The sequence below is a fragment of the Sinohyriopsis cumingii genome, chromosome 7, assembly GCF_028554795.1.
Source record: "Sinohyriopsis cumingii isolate HCF-2022 chromosome 7, ASM2855479v2, whole genome shotgun sequence".
Taxonomy (NCBI): domain Eukaryota; kingdom Metazoa; phylum Mollusca; class Bivalvia; order Unionida; family Unionidae; genus Sinohyriopsis; species Sinohyriopsis cumingii.
In genome coordinates, this window is record NC_142967.1 from 66,146,483 (window position 1) to 66,163,491 (window position 17,009).

At 34.5% G+C, this 17,009-nt stretch overlaps 1 protein-coding gene across 2 annotated transcripts in view; it reads right to left on the reverse strand.

Moving 5' to 3' along the window:
* Nucleotides 1-17,009, reverse strand: part of LOC149795434 (serine/threonine-protein phosphatase 2A 55 kDa regulatory subunit B alpha isoform-like) — a 70,519-nt gene that overhangs the window by 17,248 nt on the left and 36,262 nt on the right. For both annotated transcript variants that reach the window (XM_089965221.1, XM_089965222.1), the window contains exons 4-6: nucleotides 11,106-11,277; nucleotides 8,631-8,921; nucleotides 4,223-4,387 (exon numbers count right to left, since the gene is read on the reverse strand). In XM_089965221.1, the coding sequence (XP_089821347.1) occupies nucleotides 4,223-4,387; nucleotides 8,631-8,921; nucleotides 11,106-11,277 (628 nt within the window). The remainder of the gene's footprint in view (nucleotides 1-4,222; nucleotides 4,388-8,630; nucleotides 8,922-11,105; nucleotides 11,278-17,009) is intronic.

Below are 17,009 nucleotides of genomic sequence, written 5' to 3' on the forward strand. Positions count from 1 at the left end.
GCTTTATACAATCCAATACAGTGGTTAAAGATTGGCATGGTAATCTCATTTTCAAATGAATCACTCGTATTTTCGAACTCTATATCTCTATATACATGCGATACATTTACTCTCAGAATGGAACTGGGTGCCCATTCTAAACAGAAAATTGCAACAAAATTGTTTATTTCGATTTTTAAATAAAAAAAAAAAACAACAGATTTTAACAAGAAAAATGTAAATCTGTATTCGGGTCCAAAATACAGAACGAATACCGAAACTGGGACACTTGGCAGCATATATTAACTGGCCAACCCTTTCTACCTGCATTTATTAATGTTTTTAACTTTCCAAAACGTGCTCATGTGACTTTTAGTTTAGTTTTAATTCCCAAACATTTAGTGCCAATGGGTGATTATGGGCATAAATTTAGTAATCTTTGTCTAATTCCTAACACTTGGATCCATGTTCTTTGGCAACAAAATGTTTTATTTGTATTCAAGTCATCTTATGAAGGACAATTGGGTTAAACTGTCACAACCAGTAACTAAAGTGATAAACAGTATTTGCTTCACATTCGATAGCAGTTTGCTGTATTTGTAATGTGGATTAAAAACATGTACAGTATCAAATAAATTGCACCTGCCTCAACTGAAAGGTAGGTCCATGGTAAAAACTAATTACATGTCTAGTTCCTGAGAATATGTTTAGCATGGACATATATATTTGGGTTGCAAGTACTAAACAGGCTGGACTACCAGAAGATGCATACTGAAAAGCACTGTGTATCATTTCATTGGGAAAACGTCAAGCAATCATCAATAGCAAGCTGAATTTTTCTGCAAAGTAAACATCTAACGAATATAAATGAAAATCACTCTATATGTATCAATATTGTAATATTTAAAAAATACCATTACTTTGTTGCATTATCTTTATCAAGAAAAGTTTCTGATTTAGACAATGTTCTTACCATGGTTGTACCAAGCCATGATGCATGTACTACGGACTTCATTACCCTTCAAATTTGATCAAACATAATTTTTTCTGATTCTAAGGTGAACTAGGTTAAAACTGGAAGCCTCTTTAAACAACTGTAATATTAATTTAATTTGCTAATCTGGTCACCAGACCCCAAATGCCAACTATTTGAAAATAACCTAATGAAGACATTTTAATGCAGAAAATGTAAATGGATATCAATCAAAGCAGTGTTAAATATGAATTCACTTGCAAAAGGTAGATTAATCTGCAAAGCAGATCCTACAGACTGGAAGTCAAAGCCTCTTCTACAAATAGCACTTCATAGGTAAAGGGATCACAAACAGAAACAATAAGTTTGGCACTTTGCAAAATATATGCTATTATTTTGACAACACACTATGGTTGTACATTTCATTTTTTAAATATACATTTATACACCATCCATACTTTGTGCCTCTGGTGCACCCACCACCTAATTTGAACATCGAGATCCTACCCTAACATTTTTCGAAAACTGTGAAACTTTTACTAGCAGTTATCTCTTATTTCCCTTAAAATGATTGTACAGCATATTATTAACAATTTTACTTTAATTTTTACATTGGGGTGGGGGAACAGGCCAAAAGACGACTTTACATCCCGAGATGAAGCTGAATATGGGTAAAAGTGAATTGTTTACATCCATTACTGATGAATTTTCTTCCATTTCTGGGAAGAAACTGTACTGTCTGATGGTAACGGGGCTGGATACTCTCTAGGAAGAGAACCAGCACGAAGCCCCCAGATTTCTTTTCCTACCACTATCTTGTACACATGGACACCTCAGTCACAGTATACAAATGTCCAGGTAGGATGAAACCCAACAAATCTCGGACTCCTTTAGAATAAAATCATACTGGCACCACAAATTTGCAACTAAGCAAAAACTTCTTCAGTAACAAGTTCACTTATTAATGGATGTGTCTGAGATAATCAAAACACTGAGCAAATACAGTTCACCACAATTTAACATTAGAATATGCAGTTGTGCTCAAAGAACCTTTCAATCTTCATTAGCCATTGAGAAGGTACTTAAAAATTTAGTGGCCATTCAAAAAGTCAACATACCAAGACCTATTAATTTTGATGACAAAAACTGAAGAAAATAAACCAACCAAAAGAACTAACAATTAACCAGTTTTATTAGAAATGGGTGTGTCCCAAATGTCTTTGCTTTCTTAAAAGTGCTCTTCAGACTTTACATAGAAAATGTGTTGAGCAAATGCATTTTTTTAAAAAATACTGGCATTGTGAGGCCACAACTCCTCTAAATGATGTGGAATGCACTGTACACTCATACAAAACTGGTCATGATAGACTTTATTATCATAATATATTGGAAAATTGCTATTTTCAATGACTCGAATTTAATTAATATCCCACCAGATTCCATTAAACTGGTATATGCCAGTTTTTACTGTTAAAATTTGTCCAAGTGCTGGAAACAATGAGCCTCTTGTTATTTGTGTACTGACAAAATTTAAAATGTTTTTTAGGTCTCGAAATGTAACTGTCTAAACATTAAAGTCTCTCTGAGCTGATCAATTCTTTTCGTGAATCTGTAGTCCCATATCCGCACAAACTTTTATCAGTGTAGGACAACAGCAACACCACCTTAAGAAGAGTCAGCTCATCTCTGATGGATTCTGGTGGCATAATACATATGGTACAATTCTGCCTTCCTAGTCTGTTAAAATAAACTTCTTACATTTAGTGGTGGAGTTCTGGCAGCTATCAAATTAATGAAACACAGTACTGGATTGCAGCTGCACCATAACAAGTGAGGGAGTCTAGAAGCAGTGACAGTGCAGTGGTGCCAAAACATGATTTTAGTCCTCCCACATTGGGGTTTCAAGGGGAGGAACCCCTGATTTGGGGGTCCAGGGTGGCCAAATATGCACTGTACACTTGTACAAAACTGGTCATGACAGACTTTATTATCACAATATATTGGAAAGTTGCTATTTCATTCAAAACAACAAAAATATTTTGAAATTTTTTCAAACTTTCAACAATACTTTCAAGAGTTTCACAATGTTCATTGTCACATCAACCTGTTCTTCAGTAATATTAGTGATAAAATTATTATATGTGTATGTCAGTGTTCATACAGTAATTAAAATAAATTTTTCAATTTCTGTAGCAAATATTATATTACTTTCCTCTTTTTGGAAATAAATCTGTAAAATAAAACATTCAAATACATCAACTATATACAAATAAACACAGCATTCTTTACACAATACTTTTATCTTGTTACTGATTGTATTAATTTGAAAATATTACAGGTAAATTAAATATTACACACTTCAAAGTGAAGTGTCTGTCAATGTTGTTTACTGTGGGTGTTAATTAGCAAATATATTGATTTAATTTTCTTGCTGGACCAAACAAGCTGTATTAATATATTTTTTGTTTTTCAGTATAAACACTAGGTCTGATGCAATAAAGTTTTGATTCGATTTATATTTTCCACAAGCTGGAGCTACTTCCCCAATTGTTATTTCCCCAAGGTTATCTGCTCTTGGCTTGTAAGTGCAGCACTGACTATATTTTAAAGTAGTCAATTTAATTGAGCCACAAATTTGATCACACATAATAGCAAACCAATTCTTTGGAAATTTTGTACAATAACTCGTTAATTTTAAGGATAAATTTCAGAAGTTTGGTTTGAGGAAATTTTACAGGAAATAACCTATTTGTAATCCAGACAATATTCACAAATGTACAAAAACTACCTTTTTGAAGAGTTTCTCCAAAATTGACCTCTAATGCCACAAGATGTCAGCCAGCCAACATTTTTCAGCAGCAAATGTGATTATTTTACTCCAAACTTTGACCTCTAGCATGATTTCAACATTAGAACGATTTCTCGCAACCATACTATTAACTTTCTTCTACAAATGGCAGATTGTTGTTCAAGTTTGATTACTTATTTGAAACAAGTCTGAAAATAACCTTCTTATTTATGCATTTTTTGTTTCCTCCTCTTCCATTCTTGTACATGACATTCATATTCCGACCAACCATTTTTTTGTAAGCTGACGATTACACTGTCAGGTTCCAGGTCTCAAGTAAAATACAAACCCAGAACAGATATGCCATTTGATCATGTGGTTGTAAACTCAAATAATATCATCTGATATCACAGGATTAAATTCAATATTATCTCCCATATCTATTACACATGATAACAAATTTCATTTGTTACACTACTTACATTTAGCACTTTTGTCACAAAGTGCCTGTGCTCTCATATCACAAAGTCGCAATGTCCCTTTGCTGCTACTGTAAACAAAGAGACTGCATTCAGTGGGATGGAACTCTGCAGCTGTTATCACCTCTGTCAGTTCTTCCATATTGGCAGGCTTGATGTCCACAATGTCTGATTATTATTAAGGAAATATTCCCATGAAACTTAAAATTAAATGATGTACTAATAACAGCAAAGTTCCACAGCTGACAACACCTTTATTTGTTGTCCCATATTCTGCCCCAATATCTTGAATAAAATTAACCATTTCCCTCCTATGCATGAATAGGGCCATGAAAGAACATTTATTGCAGAAGTTTCCAAGTGATTTAAAATGGAGGCCGTTATAAATATTCTCTATTGTCTGAGAATTCTCATCCACTGAATGGAAAAGTAGTTGGAAAGGGCAACAAACAAAAATGGTCACAAGCATGGATACTACCTACCTTGTGGTAGATTCAAGTTAAAGCTGTTCAAATTAAAAACATGGAAAATACAACATTTGGACCTCAATCATTTTATTCCAAGATGTGCCAATCAAATCTACTAATAACCTGTATACCCTTTTCTATCTGGACAAAAAAAAAACAAAAACACTTAATTTTATCTAACAAATGTCAATATTATAATGTGATCTGGACCAATTTACTTGTGTCAACAGAGCTTTATATAAGCAGTACATCTGTACATTTGTGTAAAGAAATTAAGAATTATATGAAATAATGTTAAGCCTTGAGTCCAAACTGGTCAACCTATTGTTTATGCAAGTTTGTACATGGCATACTCATTAAATACAAACATTTTAGGTTCTAAACTTCAGCTGTTCCATGCATGTTTAAAATAACTGATAAATACAAAAACACTAAAACTGGGTCATATAATTAAATGTATTGATTACCAAGGGTTTATTTTATTTAAATACAGATGGTACCCTGGAAGAATGCTTTTAAAAAAAAAAAACACCTGGGTACTCAGATTACCTGACAAGTTCAAATGAAAACAATGCAAAATTCTAAACTGCATTTATAGGTGAATACTCCACATTAAAAGCACCTTCTCTGAGTCCCAAGTATATTTTACTGTAACCACTCTAAATCATTTGATGTATTCAACAGGGTTCATACTAAACCCTGAAAGATAAATACAAAGACTTTTCCCAAACTTTCAAAGACCACAAACTGAGATTTCCAAGACATATTTTCGCTAACATTTTGTATACAGGTTATATGAGAAAATAATGAATGCAAAATACTACAATATTGTTTAATGATGATATTCAAACTATAATTAATTTCCTAAAATTGCTTTATAATGATCTGGAAGATAGGTCAACATTCATTGTTATTTCAGAAACATGTAACTTATGCATCATATTTAATACAAAATAAATTGTTCTCTAAACAGACATCAGCACTGCTTTAAATGCGTTATTATAGTGGGCCAAAATAGGAGATTTAAATAAGTAGCTGTCCTCATTCTGTAAAGCAATGTCCAACAGTGAGGAAATGAACAGTATCTGTGCTGAAGATAAGACAGCTTTTGGCTAAGTAAAACTTACTGTTGATGTTTTTGTTGTAGGGTTTAACGCCATTTTTCAGCGCACGATAAGCTATACATGGCAGCCAGTATTAATGGTGGAGGAAGAACTCCGGAAAGAACCACTGACCCACGAGAAGCTACTGGCAAGCTTTCTCACATACCCACATTGTCTGAATCCGAGACTGAACCCATGCAGACAGAGGTGAGATGGCAGTGATCCATAACAGAGAGCACTGTAGACCACTCGGGACCCCGCTTACTGTTGAAAACAGCTGATTAATTAAACCAAGATTCAAAGAAAATGTTTCCAGAATGCAGAATCTCAGCAGGAAGGTAAACTATTCAACAAAATAGTGAGAAAAGATGGTGATACTGGTTTTAGGAGAAGCCATTAATTTCCATGGTAAAAGAAACTGATAATAGGCAACCGAGATAGCATGAATAATTGATTCAGATTTCTTGCTGATAGATGCCATGCCATGTAGTTTTAAGATTTTCACTTAGTTTCAAATCCTGAATCGCCTGTTTGTGAGCTGGTAATTCAACATGCCTGTGAAGGGTTGATGTCCTGAAATTAACATTTCCAAGTGTGAAAATTTTTTTGGCCAGTTTTTACACACCATCTGCAAAGCATCTCATTTTTTCATTCATTCCATCCATGGTCGATTTTGTTTCCAGTCTAAATTGAAAGAGTACTTTTTTCTTGGTGTTAGATGGACCCATAGTCTTGTTGCCTAGTCTTTAAGCACATCATCACTAGCATTGTCCGATAAGGGATAGCCTGTGGAAATGTTTGCTTGTTACCACTGTGCAAACTGACAGAAACTTCTGCACCCTGACTGTTATTAGAAGTGTTGTTGCTAAAATAATGAAAACATGTCAGAGTTTTAACTGATTTTGCCATTAACACGTCATGCCAAGCAAGCTTCTGTATCAAATGTACTCTTCTGACCTTTCTTATTACAGACATGATTTTGGTCTTCCATAAAAAAAAAAAACTGAAAAAATTGAGATTGTGAGGGATCTTGAGGCAGCCCCAGCCAAAAATGCATTTTACAGACATACAAAAACTGCTCCTGGTGCAACTTATGATCATTAAATAAACCAAAATAATCATTTGAAAAACTAACAAGTTTACCAAAAATGTTCAACTTGCCTTCAATAATTTCACAATATTTATAGTCACATGAATTTATTCTCCACTACTATTGATGCTGAAGTTATTTCATGTGCATGTCAGTGTTCAAATCATAAGTCACAATAATTTCTCAATTTTTGCAGCAAATATATTATACTTTTCTCTTTTCATAACAAATCTGTAATATAAACACCTAAGTACATGAACTATATACAAATAATCCCATGTATTCACTTGTCTTTTTCTCCAATGGACACATGATATGCCAGTCGAGCTCTTTTTTGTGGCTTTGGCAAAGATTTCTTTAGCCTTCCTTTTTGTCACCACTGACTTTTTTGGCTCAATGTACAATCGTTTCTTTTCCTTCTCAATGAAAGCCTTTTTCCTTTCAAGCTGGTGCTTGCACTGGCGACATGCAGTGTGCATATTCTGACATAGGGCTACATCTGTTCTTTCATGCAAGAAATCTTTCTTCTTATAGTAATTAACTGCACTTTTTCCAAGATGTCTTCTGAGCTTCAATTTCTCCATATGCAGCTTCATTTGTGGATGCTGTTCCAAACTATTCCAACCACGATTACCCTAATTCAGATCTTTATTGCACAGGTCACAAAATGTCAGCCTTCTAGCATTCAGTTTCTCATAAACTGACCAACTAATTTTCTGTCAACTTTTCACTCCAGCCATTCCCATTTCCATACGTTTTTTTAAACCTTTATCTAAACTTTTCTTGTCATGGTCTCTCTCAACAACTCGAGACACCATGTTTTGCAAGCATGCTTTTTCTTTCCATTGCCATCAGTTTCCATTACATGAAGATTCATTGGATGAATTTAAACCTTTGACCAATCAGAATACTCTTTACGAGTTGTGTGCTAATATATGGAATGAATAATTTACAAGAGTTGTTGCAGAATGGGAACAGACAGACTGTTTTTAAAAACTGGATCTGAGAGGATATAAAAACGGATTATATTAAGAAAAATCTGATTAAAGTCAGGAGAAAGGCATAATTTTGTTTTAAAATGGAGGAAATTCATGTCTGTTATTAACCAATCAGAATTGAGCACATGATACACAGAAATACATGATGTATTTACAACTATACGAATACAATAGTGACAAATGGGAATTTTACAGCCAAAATTAATAAAATAACGTATTCTGCACACAATTCTTATTTTTTGCAAGATTTTGCTTGCATTGGATTAAAAATCATGCGTGAAATCTTGGGGGGGTGGGGGGGTGGGTGGGTGGAGATGCATTATTGCATGTCCAAGATGCAACCCCAAAATGGTAATTTTATGACAACATATATAGGGCAAGAAAAATATTTTAAGCCACTTGCAGCACAGAACAAATAGCCAACTTAAAATTTATTTGAATCCTGAACCCATTTTGCACAACGAACACAAGATTGTCTATGCAAAGTTAAAACACTTTATTACAATTTTGAATATTTTAGCAACTTTTTATGGGTCAAGAATGAAGCACATTAGAATAATTTAGCAGAAAAAAAAGCTGGTTCATAATCTAGGCATATTCACGGTAAATTGCACTGGTTTTTCAATTTGTCCCAGGTGGGCATGCAATGGATTTTCCCATCAGTGGATAGACAAGTTATATGACATTTTAATTATCAAGGTTTGTGTCTTATTAAAGGACACAAGTACAAAAGAAACATGCCAACAAGGATACTGAAGCTTTGGTCAGTAACTTCTAAATGCCACAGATTGATGCGAAGGTCGTCTGCAGACAGGAAAGTTTCCTGATCACTGTTCACTGATATGGAATTTATATGATAAGTATGGGCATTGGCAAATATTCTGCGTGGACTAGCCTCAACCATAAGCTCCATAGGTTTGAATACTGGGACTCGTAACGTAGTGACTGTAGATGGATCCCTTAAAATACCAGTTTCATCTTTTAGATTATAACCGTCAGGCCGTTTGTCACGTTCTGTAACTTTCCATAATTTTACAGTTTTATCTGGAAAAAAATTGGAGAAAAATAATAACATGAATGGATTACAATAACGTAAATACATTTGGGGTAGGTATCAACTTAATTTTACTTCAAAATTTAAACTTAATTTCACTTCAATACAATCCTATTACCACATTGGTTTTAAATATACTATACATTTTTTTTCACAACAGACCTTTAAATTTTCCAAATATCCCAAGCAAAAATTGTAAATAAAAATATTTTAAAAATGCCTTTGAGCATCATTTGTTTCTAAGTTAACTAATGGAATTTTTTTTATACAAAATCTGTACATGACGGAAATCTGGATTATGAAACATCTATTAACTCAAGAAACATCCTATCTATGTAAGTAAAATACAATATTTAAAATCTGCAGTATGACAACTGCCCATCTTCAGGATTTTAAATTATAAAGCTCTCTGTATAAAGCTCTTTAAGATTTTCTTAGCTGCCAAACCCAATGTAAAGAATTGTGACAAAAATAGTGATTTTCAAGAACAAATACTGATTTTTAAAACTTTAATACAAATGTCACCCGTTACTACAGCTACAACCATTTGTAAAGTAGGACACTAACTTGCCTAATTATGTAATGTCAAAGATGCAAGTGTTGCACTTTAGCATCTTTTGAGCGGGCACCATGTTCATTGGGTGCCCATTCAGAAGGTGCAAGAGTGCAACATACTCGCACCCAGACACAGGCTGTTTGTCAGAGTCTTTTTTCCACCTCGTTTTTAAAAAATGGTTGATTCCAATGTACCCTCTTTCATTTATGACCTGAATTATGTGCGATTTTGTTTACTGAAATGTTCTTCAATTCTTTGTGATTTTACTGTCTGGAAAAAGTTTGCAAAATAAATCGCTAGTACATGAGCAACTGAAAGAGAAAGGTTCATTTCTAAAAGAAATTTAGTCAAACTTCTGATCAAATTACACCAAGTTTCTCTCTGCTATTGATAAACATTGTTCTGGCTGTGTTGCTGATGAAGCAGCAAAATGATGGTTATTAGCTTTTTCATAAAGTTTTATGTCATGGGTGTCTCCATGCCCAATAGCAAAATCACAATTAAACAATATGCAATACACCAAGTTTTCTCCTTCACTAAACAGTTTCACAAATCTACACATGATGGCTGTCCTTCCAGGTCTGTTTTCTTTTCTTTGTTGGAAAAAATTCTGAATATTCTTTCTTTCTGAACATGACTAGAAGTGGAACATTATGAAGATGAGATACAGTGATAGCTGCGACTGCTTTGTGCAATCTAATATGGTGGTTAAAGACTGACATGATTGCCTCGACTTTGAATGAACCAATCATATTTTAGGCTTCTATATCCCTACATACATGAAATACATTTACTCTCAGAATGGGTGTACATGCTAAACAGAAAATAGAAAGGAAATTTTTGATTTTTAAAAAATGTAAAAAACCAGAAAGTTTTATCCAAAAAAGGTACACCTGTATTCAGATCCAAAATACAGGACAATTGGCAGCTATGGAATCTGGAAATTATCCTTTCAAAAGTGAGACATAACTATGCCTACTTACTAGCTTAGAATGTCACATGTCAAACTCTTTTCTTTGACAAAAGAAACCCACATGAAGTAGTATACAAAATGAAGTTACAACCAGACACACTTTTAGAACTTGGTGCCTAATGTGTACAAGACTGTGCAGCAACTTACACCATGGAAGTGATAGTACTGCTCAATGGTTCATAGGGATCAGCATGTATAAATATTTAACATGTGGCAGAAAGTTATTTCGAGTCGACAGTCAGAAGTATTGAGACGCAAGAACTCTTGATTATAAAAAAATGTACCAAATGGCAAGCAATCATATTCAAATGCTTCAGAGCTGTGCTGGTTAAAAAAAAAGTGTTAATGGATAGACAAAACGGATCATGGATGGAAAAAGTGATTACATATGTCTCCTGCATCTCAATGATGGAAACTAATGACAGCTTGTAAAAATGGATCATTATTAACAATAAATCAACCTAACATGAAATGCACCTTATTCTTTTTAAAAAAGGGCTGGAAATTCTCAAGCTCACCAGAAAAGTCATTTATTTTAAAACTCAGTACATGCCAGATTGTAGTGTTGGCACTATGGTCATAAAAGGAAAATACCTGCAAAAACTGGAGACCAATTTCAAATATTCATGTACATAAAGCCCATACCATTTGTGGAAAGTAGAAAATTGGCTGGATTGGTTCTCTTTAACCACCGAATTTTGTTGATTTTTTCCTCAATCTCCAAGCTCTTCAAGTAGTCAAACTCTGGCTCATGGCTTTGAAAGGTGCTGTACACATTGTACTCCCCACGACCAGCATGCCCTGCTCCATGTGGATTCTGAAATCAATACAGCTGCTCAGTTTATCATATCAAAATACAACAAAAATTAAGCTTCAAAAACCAAAATTTACACTATAGTTAAAAGTGTGCAATTTGATGAAGCACAAATGAATAAGTTCTAGGTGGAGTTAATGGGCTTTACTTATTAGACCAAATGCATATTGTACAAATTTCATCTTGTTCTGCAGAGTCATTAATAATTCAGGCAACACTGCTAGTCATGCAAACTTCAAACTTGATTTGATATAACTGCTGGATAACTGCACCATTTGTTAAAACTTTTAAGTCAGCTACCATATATACTAGCTTCAAATTAACTGTACAAGCCGACATATCTCCCATTTCAGGGTTTCTCTGCAACCCTCCTAAAAGTTGAGATGTATTTTGCAAGCAAGATTTGTCTGTTTGGTTGACTTGTCAATGAATCAGAATTGCACTTTGGAAAAATGAACCAAAATGGAACAATAATGACAAAACCAGTGCAAAATACAATTATATCTTTATATGTAAACTTACAATTTGTTTGAATTAGATCAACTGAAATCCACAATGCTTGACATTTTAACTCCATTTATATGATAAATCCATAAATTTAATTAAAGGTCTTGTTTTGGTACAAAAATAATTGTGAATCATTCAATTCACAATATCCTGTAATGTTAATTTCACACAACTTTACAAATAAACAACTGAAGTCAAGTCCACATTTATGCGACTCGCACATAATCATATGTCACTTGCTATTGCCATCTGGTAAAAGTCCAAGAATTCATCAAATTGATAAAGTTCTGAAATCCTCCATTGTTGTCTAGTCACTGTAAATTGTCATCCAGTCATCGTAATTATTGGTCTCCATTTCCTCAATACAATGTTACATGTGGGTGCTTATGTTGAGACTAAGCCTAGATTGGGCTCTGTGAATAACACTTTGCTCAAACAGTTCATGAAATCTATTAAAGGCTGCAAGTGAACATGTGTCCTGTGCAGCAGTATCACAGAGTTAAAATAACCACCCTTTGTTACTTGGCACAAAGCATATACAGTGTTACCCTGTCATAACACGGTAGTTGGAAGCCACAGAACCTGACTATGTTATATAATGAACCATGTTAAAAGGAGCAACCAGGTCAGTTAGCTGAAGAAAATGATGTATGTACACCAACAAATTTGCAGGCAGGCAGGTGGAGGGGAGGTAATAAATGTGGGTGCAAAAATATGTGCTTCATTGGGACAGTTACCATCTTAAATCAATGCATATTAAATGAGAAATACACGTGGAATGAAAACAGAAGGTATATATATATATATATATATATATATATATAAAAAATACAGTCCTACCCACTTATATCAGTATCACATATGTCGACAAGCCTATTTCGCCAAAAAAGCAAAGTCTTGGTTCTTGGTCTAATAATATTACTACCAAAAGTGTCATGCTTATGGCGATGCAGAGATAAAAAATAAACGTACATGTCGACAGAAGCCCTTGGCCCCAGCTTGAATAAATCACTTGTTTTCTAATCATTTATGTTGACAAGCTGCTAGTTCTGACCCATACTTAGTTCAACAATTAGTTGATCTTGCCGCCAGGCTTTAATTTTCCTGCCTAATCATTTATGCCAGCAAGCAGCCAGTTCTGACCTGTCCTGTAATTTATTAAACAGTTAGTTGATCCTGCCGCCGGGCTTTAATGTCGCGGTCAGATATATAAAAAACAGGGTTTTGTTTGGTCCTATAAAGTTGGCCTCTTGCAGCGACTTCAATAAAAGCAATGAAATCTGATTGATTCTTGCATTTTCCAAAGTGATCTGTGATTAAAACAAGTTTATTGTGCTGTGAAAGTTCCCTTTTTAACTATATTTAGCATGTGTCAATTTATACAATATTATGCCTTCATTAGTCATATCAGCCGCATCTCTTGTTCGCTTTTATGTACTTTTCACGATGACTTTTGTAACTAAATACATGTGCTGTTTAAATCAACTTGTTGACAGGTTCTCTTTTCCCTGTGAATAGCCCCATTCCCTTGGTAGCCTCAACAAGATGGGAACAGACTGACCAAAATCTAGGCCAATTTCAGTGCATGTACTTGAAGCATGAAAATAACTATGCAACCATGTGCTAATGCCGACATTAAGTATCAACATCGAATATTGTAGAGAATGCTCTTCATATCAGGATGTGACCGATGCAATATTTTTATTGTGGATTTTATTACATAAAGGCAACCAAAATGTAATTTGTCAATATACAAGTGTATTTCACACTGGTTTTGTCTTCATGTACTCAAAATTTCCATCGTTTGTTTTCTCAGTGTAAATGCTACTCAATGATGACAGGTCACCCCTTACTGACGAATTTAACTTGTATGTTTTTTTCAGACCCACCCCAACAGTTATCTCGACACCCACCTACGTCAACAATTTTTCCTCGGGCCCGAGGATGTCGACATAAACGGATAGGACTGTATTCTACTTTATTCAGAGACCCATGCATAGGTACATATACATGTACACAGATATTTAAAGTATTCAGTAACTTTGTCACAGGTCATGTAGGTCTAAATTCAGTGGGGAAAAAAATAGCAATCATGAAATGAATGATGAAGCACATTTACTTTTCAGTACTTCCCAAGTCGGTAAAAGTTTGTGTTTTTAGCCGCCGTTGGAGGCGTTTGTAAGCATGAACTTTTTCCTGCAAAAAGGAAACTTTCATGGCATAGTAAACATGCCATGTCACATTGGAAACTGAAACAATCCATCAGATTCCATGGCTTTTATTTATGTTCGGTACTGACTTCCTTTGAAGAAAGGCTCTTTGTTTTTATTGAAGATTGTAGTCAGCTTTTTCTGATGAAGGGTGCATGCGTTATTTAAGTCTTTAGCAGTCTAAAGGACAGCTTTGTAGAACCAAACAAATGCCTGTTTCTTATTGTGGCGGCAACAACAAATAATTGTATTGCATGATTGAGACAGATTTTTTTCCCATCTGCTGAGCACGTTTTCATAAAAATCAGTACTTCAAAGGTAATCTTTTTTTTTTTAAATTTCAGCGAACAATTTAATCTAGGTACATTTTTAAAAATAGCAATTGGCCGTTGTATGATTGATTGTAGTTACTGTACCTCCCTGCCGATTAAACAGTGCAACAGATAAGATCGGAGTGGGTGGGGGTTTACACATTTGTGGCAGCGGAGTGATCCTGCCTTCCACACGTGTCAGAAATTTAAAAAAAAAGGAATATAAATTAAATCAAAACTATTATTGCATCACTGTTTATATAGCAAAACACAAATATTAAAACAAGTACAGGTTGCCATGACTTGCACCAAAATAGATGCAATATGTTTGCTAGTAAACACTGATGGAAATTCACTTGGTGTATAGTACTAAATTTATCTGTAATATTTTAAAATTATTAAAATCCAAATAGCTGTAGATTAAAGCACTGTATAATGAATACCATCATGATGGATGTACAAAATATATCACGTATACAGAAATGGGAATAGTGGCATGCAAACAAAAAAATATTTTAACTGAAAGTATCTTTGTGTAATGCAAACATTTCGTTTTCAACACTGCCACTAGATTTATAAAAAATTTTGGCATGTCAAGCTCACAAGACAACCCTTACTCTGCAAACATCAAATTTTCAGTAAATAAAATGTCAACTTGTTAGACAAAATATCTTTACTTCCTAATTTCATACATGCCAACCCCTGACGAGGAAAAAGTGTGATCTAAGTGGACAAAAAGAGTAATCCGAGCAGAAAAAGAGTAATCCACCTACAACATGACAAAAATTCAATGAGCATATGTACAAAATGATTGATTTATCCCTCTGGTCTTTTAACATCAATTACTGCTTCAAGTTTTCTTATATAACACTTTGAGCTTTAAAAAGCAACTGACTCTCGTACTGCATTTCAAAACACTTTGTACCAGCTGAGACTATAAATGTTTTGCACACTAGTAGAGCACTAAGTGCTGGGTTATTACATAGCCTGGATCTAAATTCAGTTTTACTTTTGTTAACAATGTTGAACAATCTCTCAGAGGCAGCATTAAAATAGTAAAGAACCAACATTCCTTTCACAACCTGACAATGAAAATGAAATTTATATCTTCCAGTTATTGGGTCTTTTAGCTGGCAAATAAGATGAAAAAATCAACTCTGTCCACATGAAGTACATTGCCAGGTAGAGTGACAACTTGATACTTCAGGAGTTCTCCTAATTTATCAGCAACCTTTCTGCAGCATGGTACATCAAAAGACAGAGACAACCTGATATGAACAATGATGGTGACATTTTTCAAAATAAAGAATGCAACACCTTTAAGAATTCCAGTCAATGATGCAGTATCAGCTGAAAACCCCCATACAGTTCTGCCAACTTATGTTTATTCAAAGCATTATCAAGCAAATAAAAAAGGTTTTCGCCAGTGGAATCTACTGTTTAATTTTGGTAATGAAAGAAGAGCAGACTTTTCCCTCTTCGCTGTTGAAGTCTCTTATAAAGACTGGGTACAACTTTTGTCATAATCACTACTCCTGTCTGTTGCAATATTAAACGGCCCAATTTTCATGGCTTCTGCAATTTTAAGTGAAGTATCTTCTGCTAACACCAAACAATATTAGATGATTTTGTTCTTGCACATGCATATTTTCTGCAATTTTGGAATCGGGAAACATCCGTTTGAAAAAAGGACCAATGTTGTCTTCTACTGTTAGAGGTAGTCCGTGTTCTATTAAGAACTCGGCAGATAACGCCTCTGCATTTATAAAATTCGTGTCCACAATTTAGTTCTGCTGTGAGTAAGAAATTAACTTAGTACTGGAGTTAGTAAAAAGAGCTAATTCAAGGTTTCTTTGTTTTACCACCATGACTAATATTAAAACCCTTTCCATACAGCCTGCAAGGGGCATGAAGCTGCCTAGAATGTAACGCTGTATTGTGTAATTCATGCATTCATCTCTGAATCAGTTTTTCACATTTTCCTAATCCAGCTGTGAAATTTTTAAAATATTTTTGCTCTAACACCATCTACTAGAACAAATCTGACGACTTTTGGTGTCAAATACCTACAGACTGGTTCTGTACCTTCTGCACCAGATATGAATTAGAACAAAGAATCTGCGAGCAAAGATTACAAGTTAGAAAACCAGTCTCTTATCTCTTAACTAAGCCATAGAGCCGCTATAAACAGAAACCAAGGTCAAAAATTGAAAGTAGAAACCAGCATGTATCTTGGAAATATAGAACATAATACTGTCAAGAAAGTGCGTGCAAGTCTTCAGACAAGCGTACTCTGATGTCGTAGTTACATAGAAGCTGTCTGTTCTAGAATACGGGCTGTGGCATTAATGGGATGTTAATAAAAATGAGAAAACAAATGATCAATTTTTTTTTGACGGGGGATATAACAAAAATTGAGTACAGTAGTCCCCCTCTTGAAAGCCCCCCGACCAGTGGCCACCTGCTCCTTATGGCCAGAATATGTTGGCACCGACGAGTTTGTGTTCAAAAGTACCCCTCATGAAAGGCCACCCGGCTAACGCGACCAGTATATTAGTGCAATAATATAAAATTTACCCCTCACAAGCAGCCTCATTTTATTTTAATATGTATCCAGAACCAGTATTTTATTCATAACGTGTGCAAAGTAATCCGATTTGTTTCCCGATGTCAGGTTTTCATTAGTGAAAGATGTGTCGACTGAAGT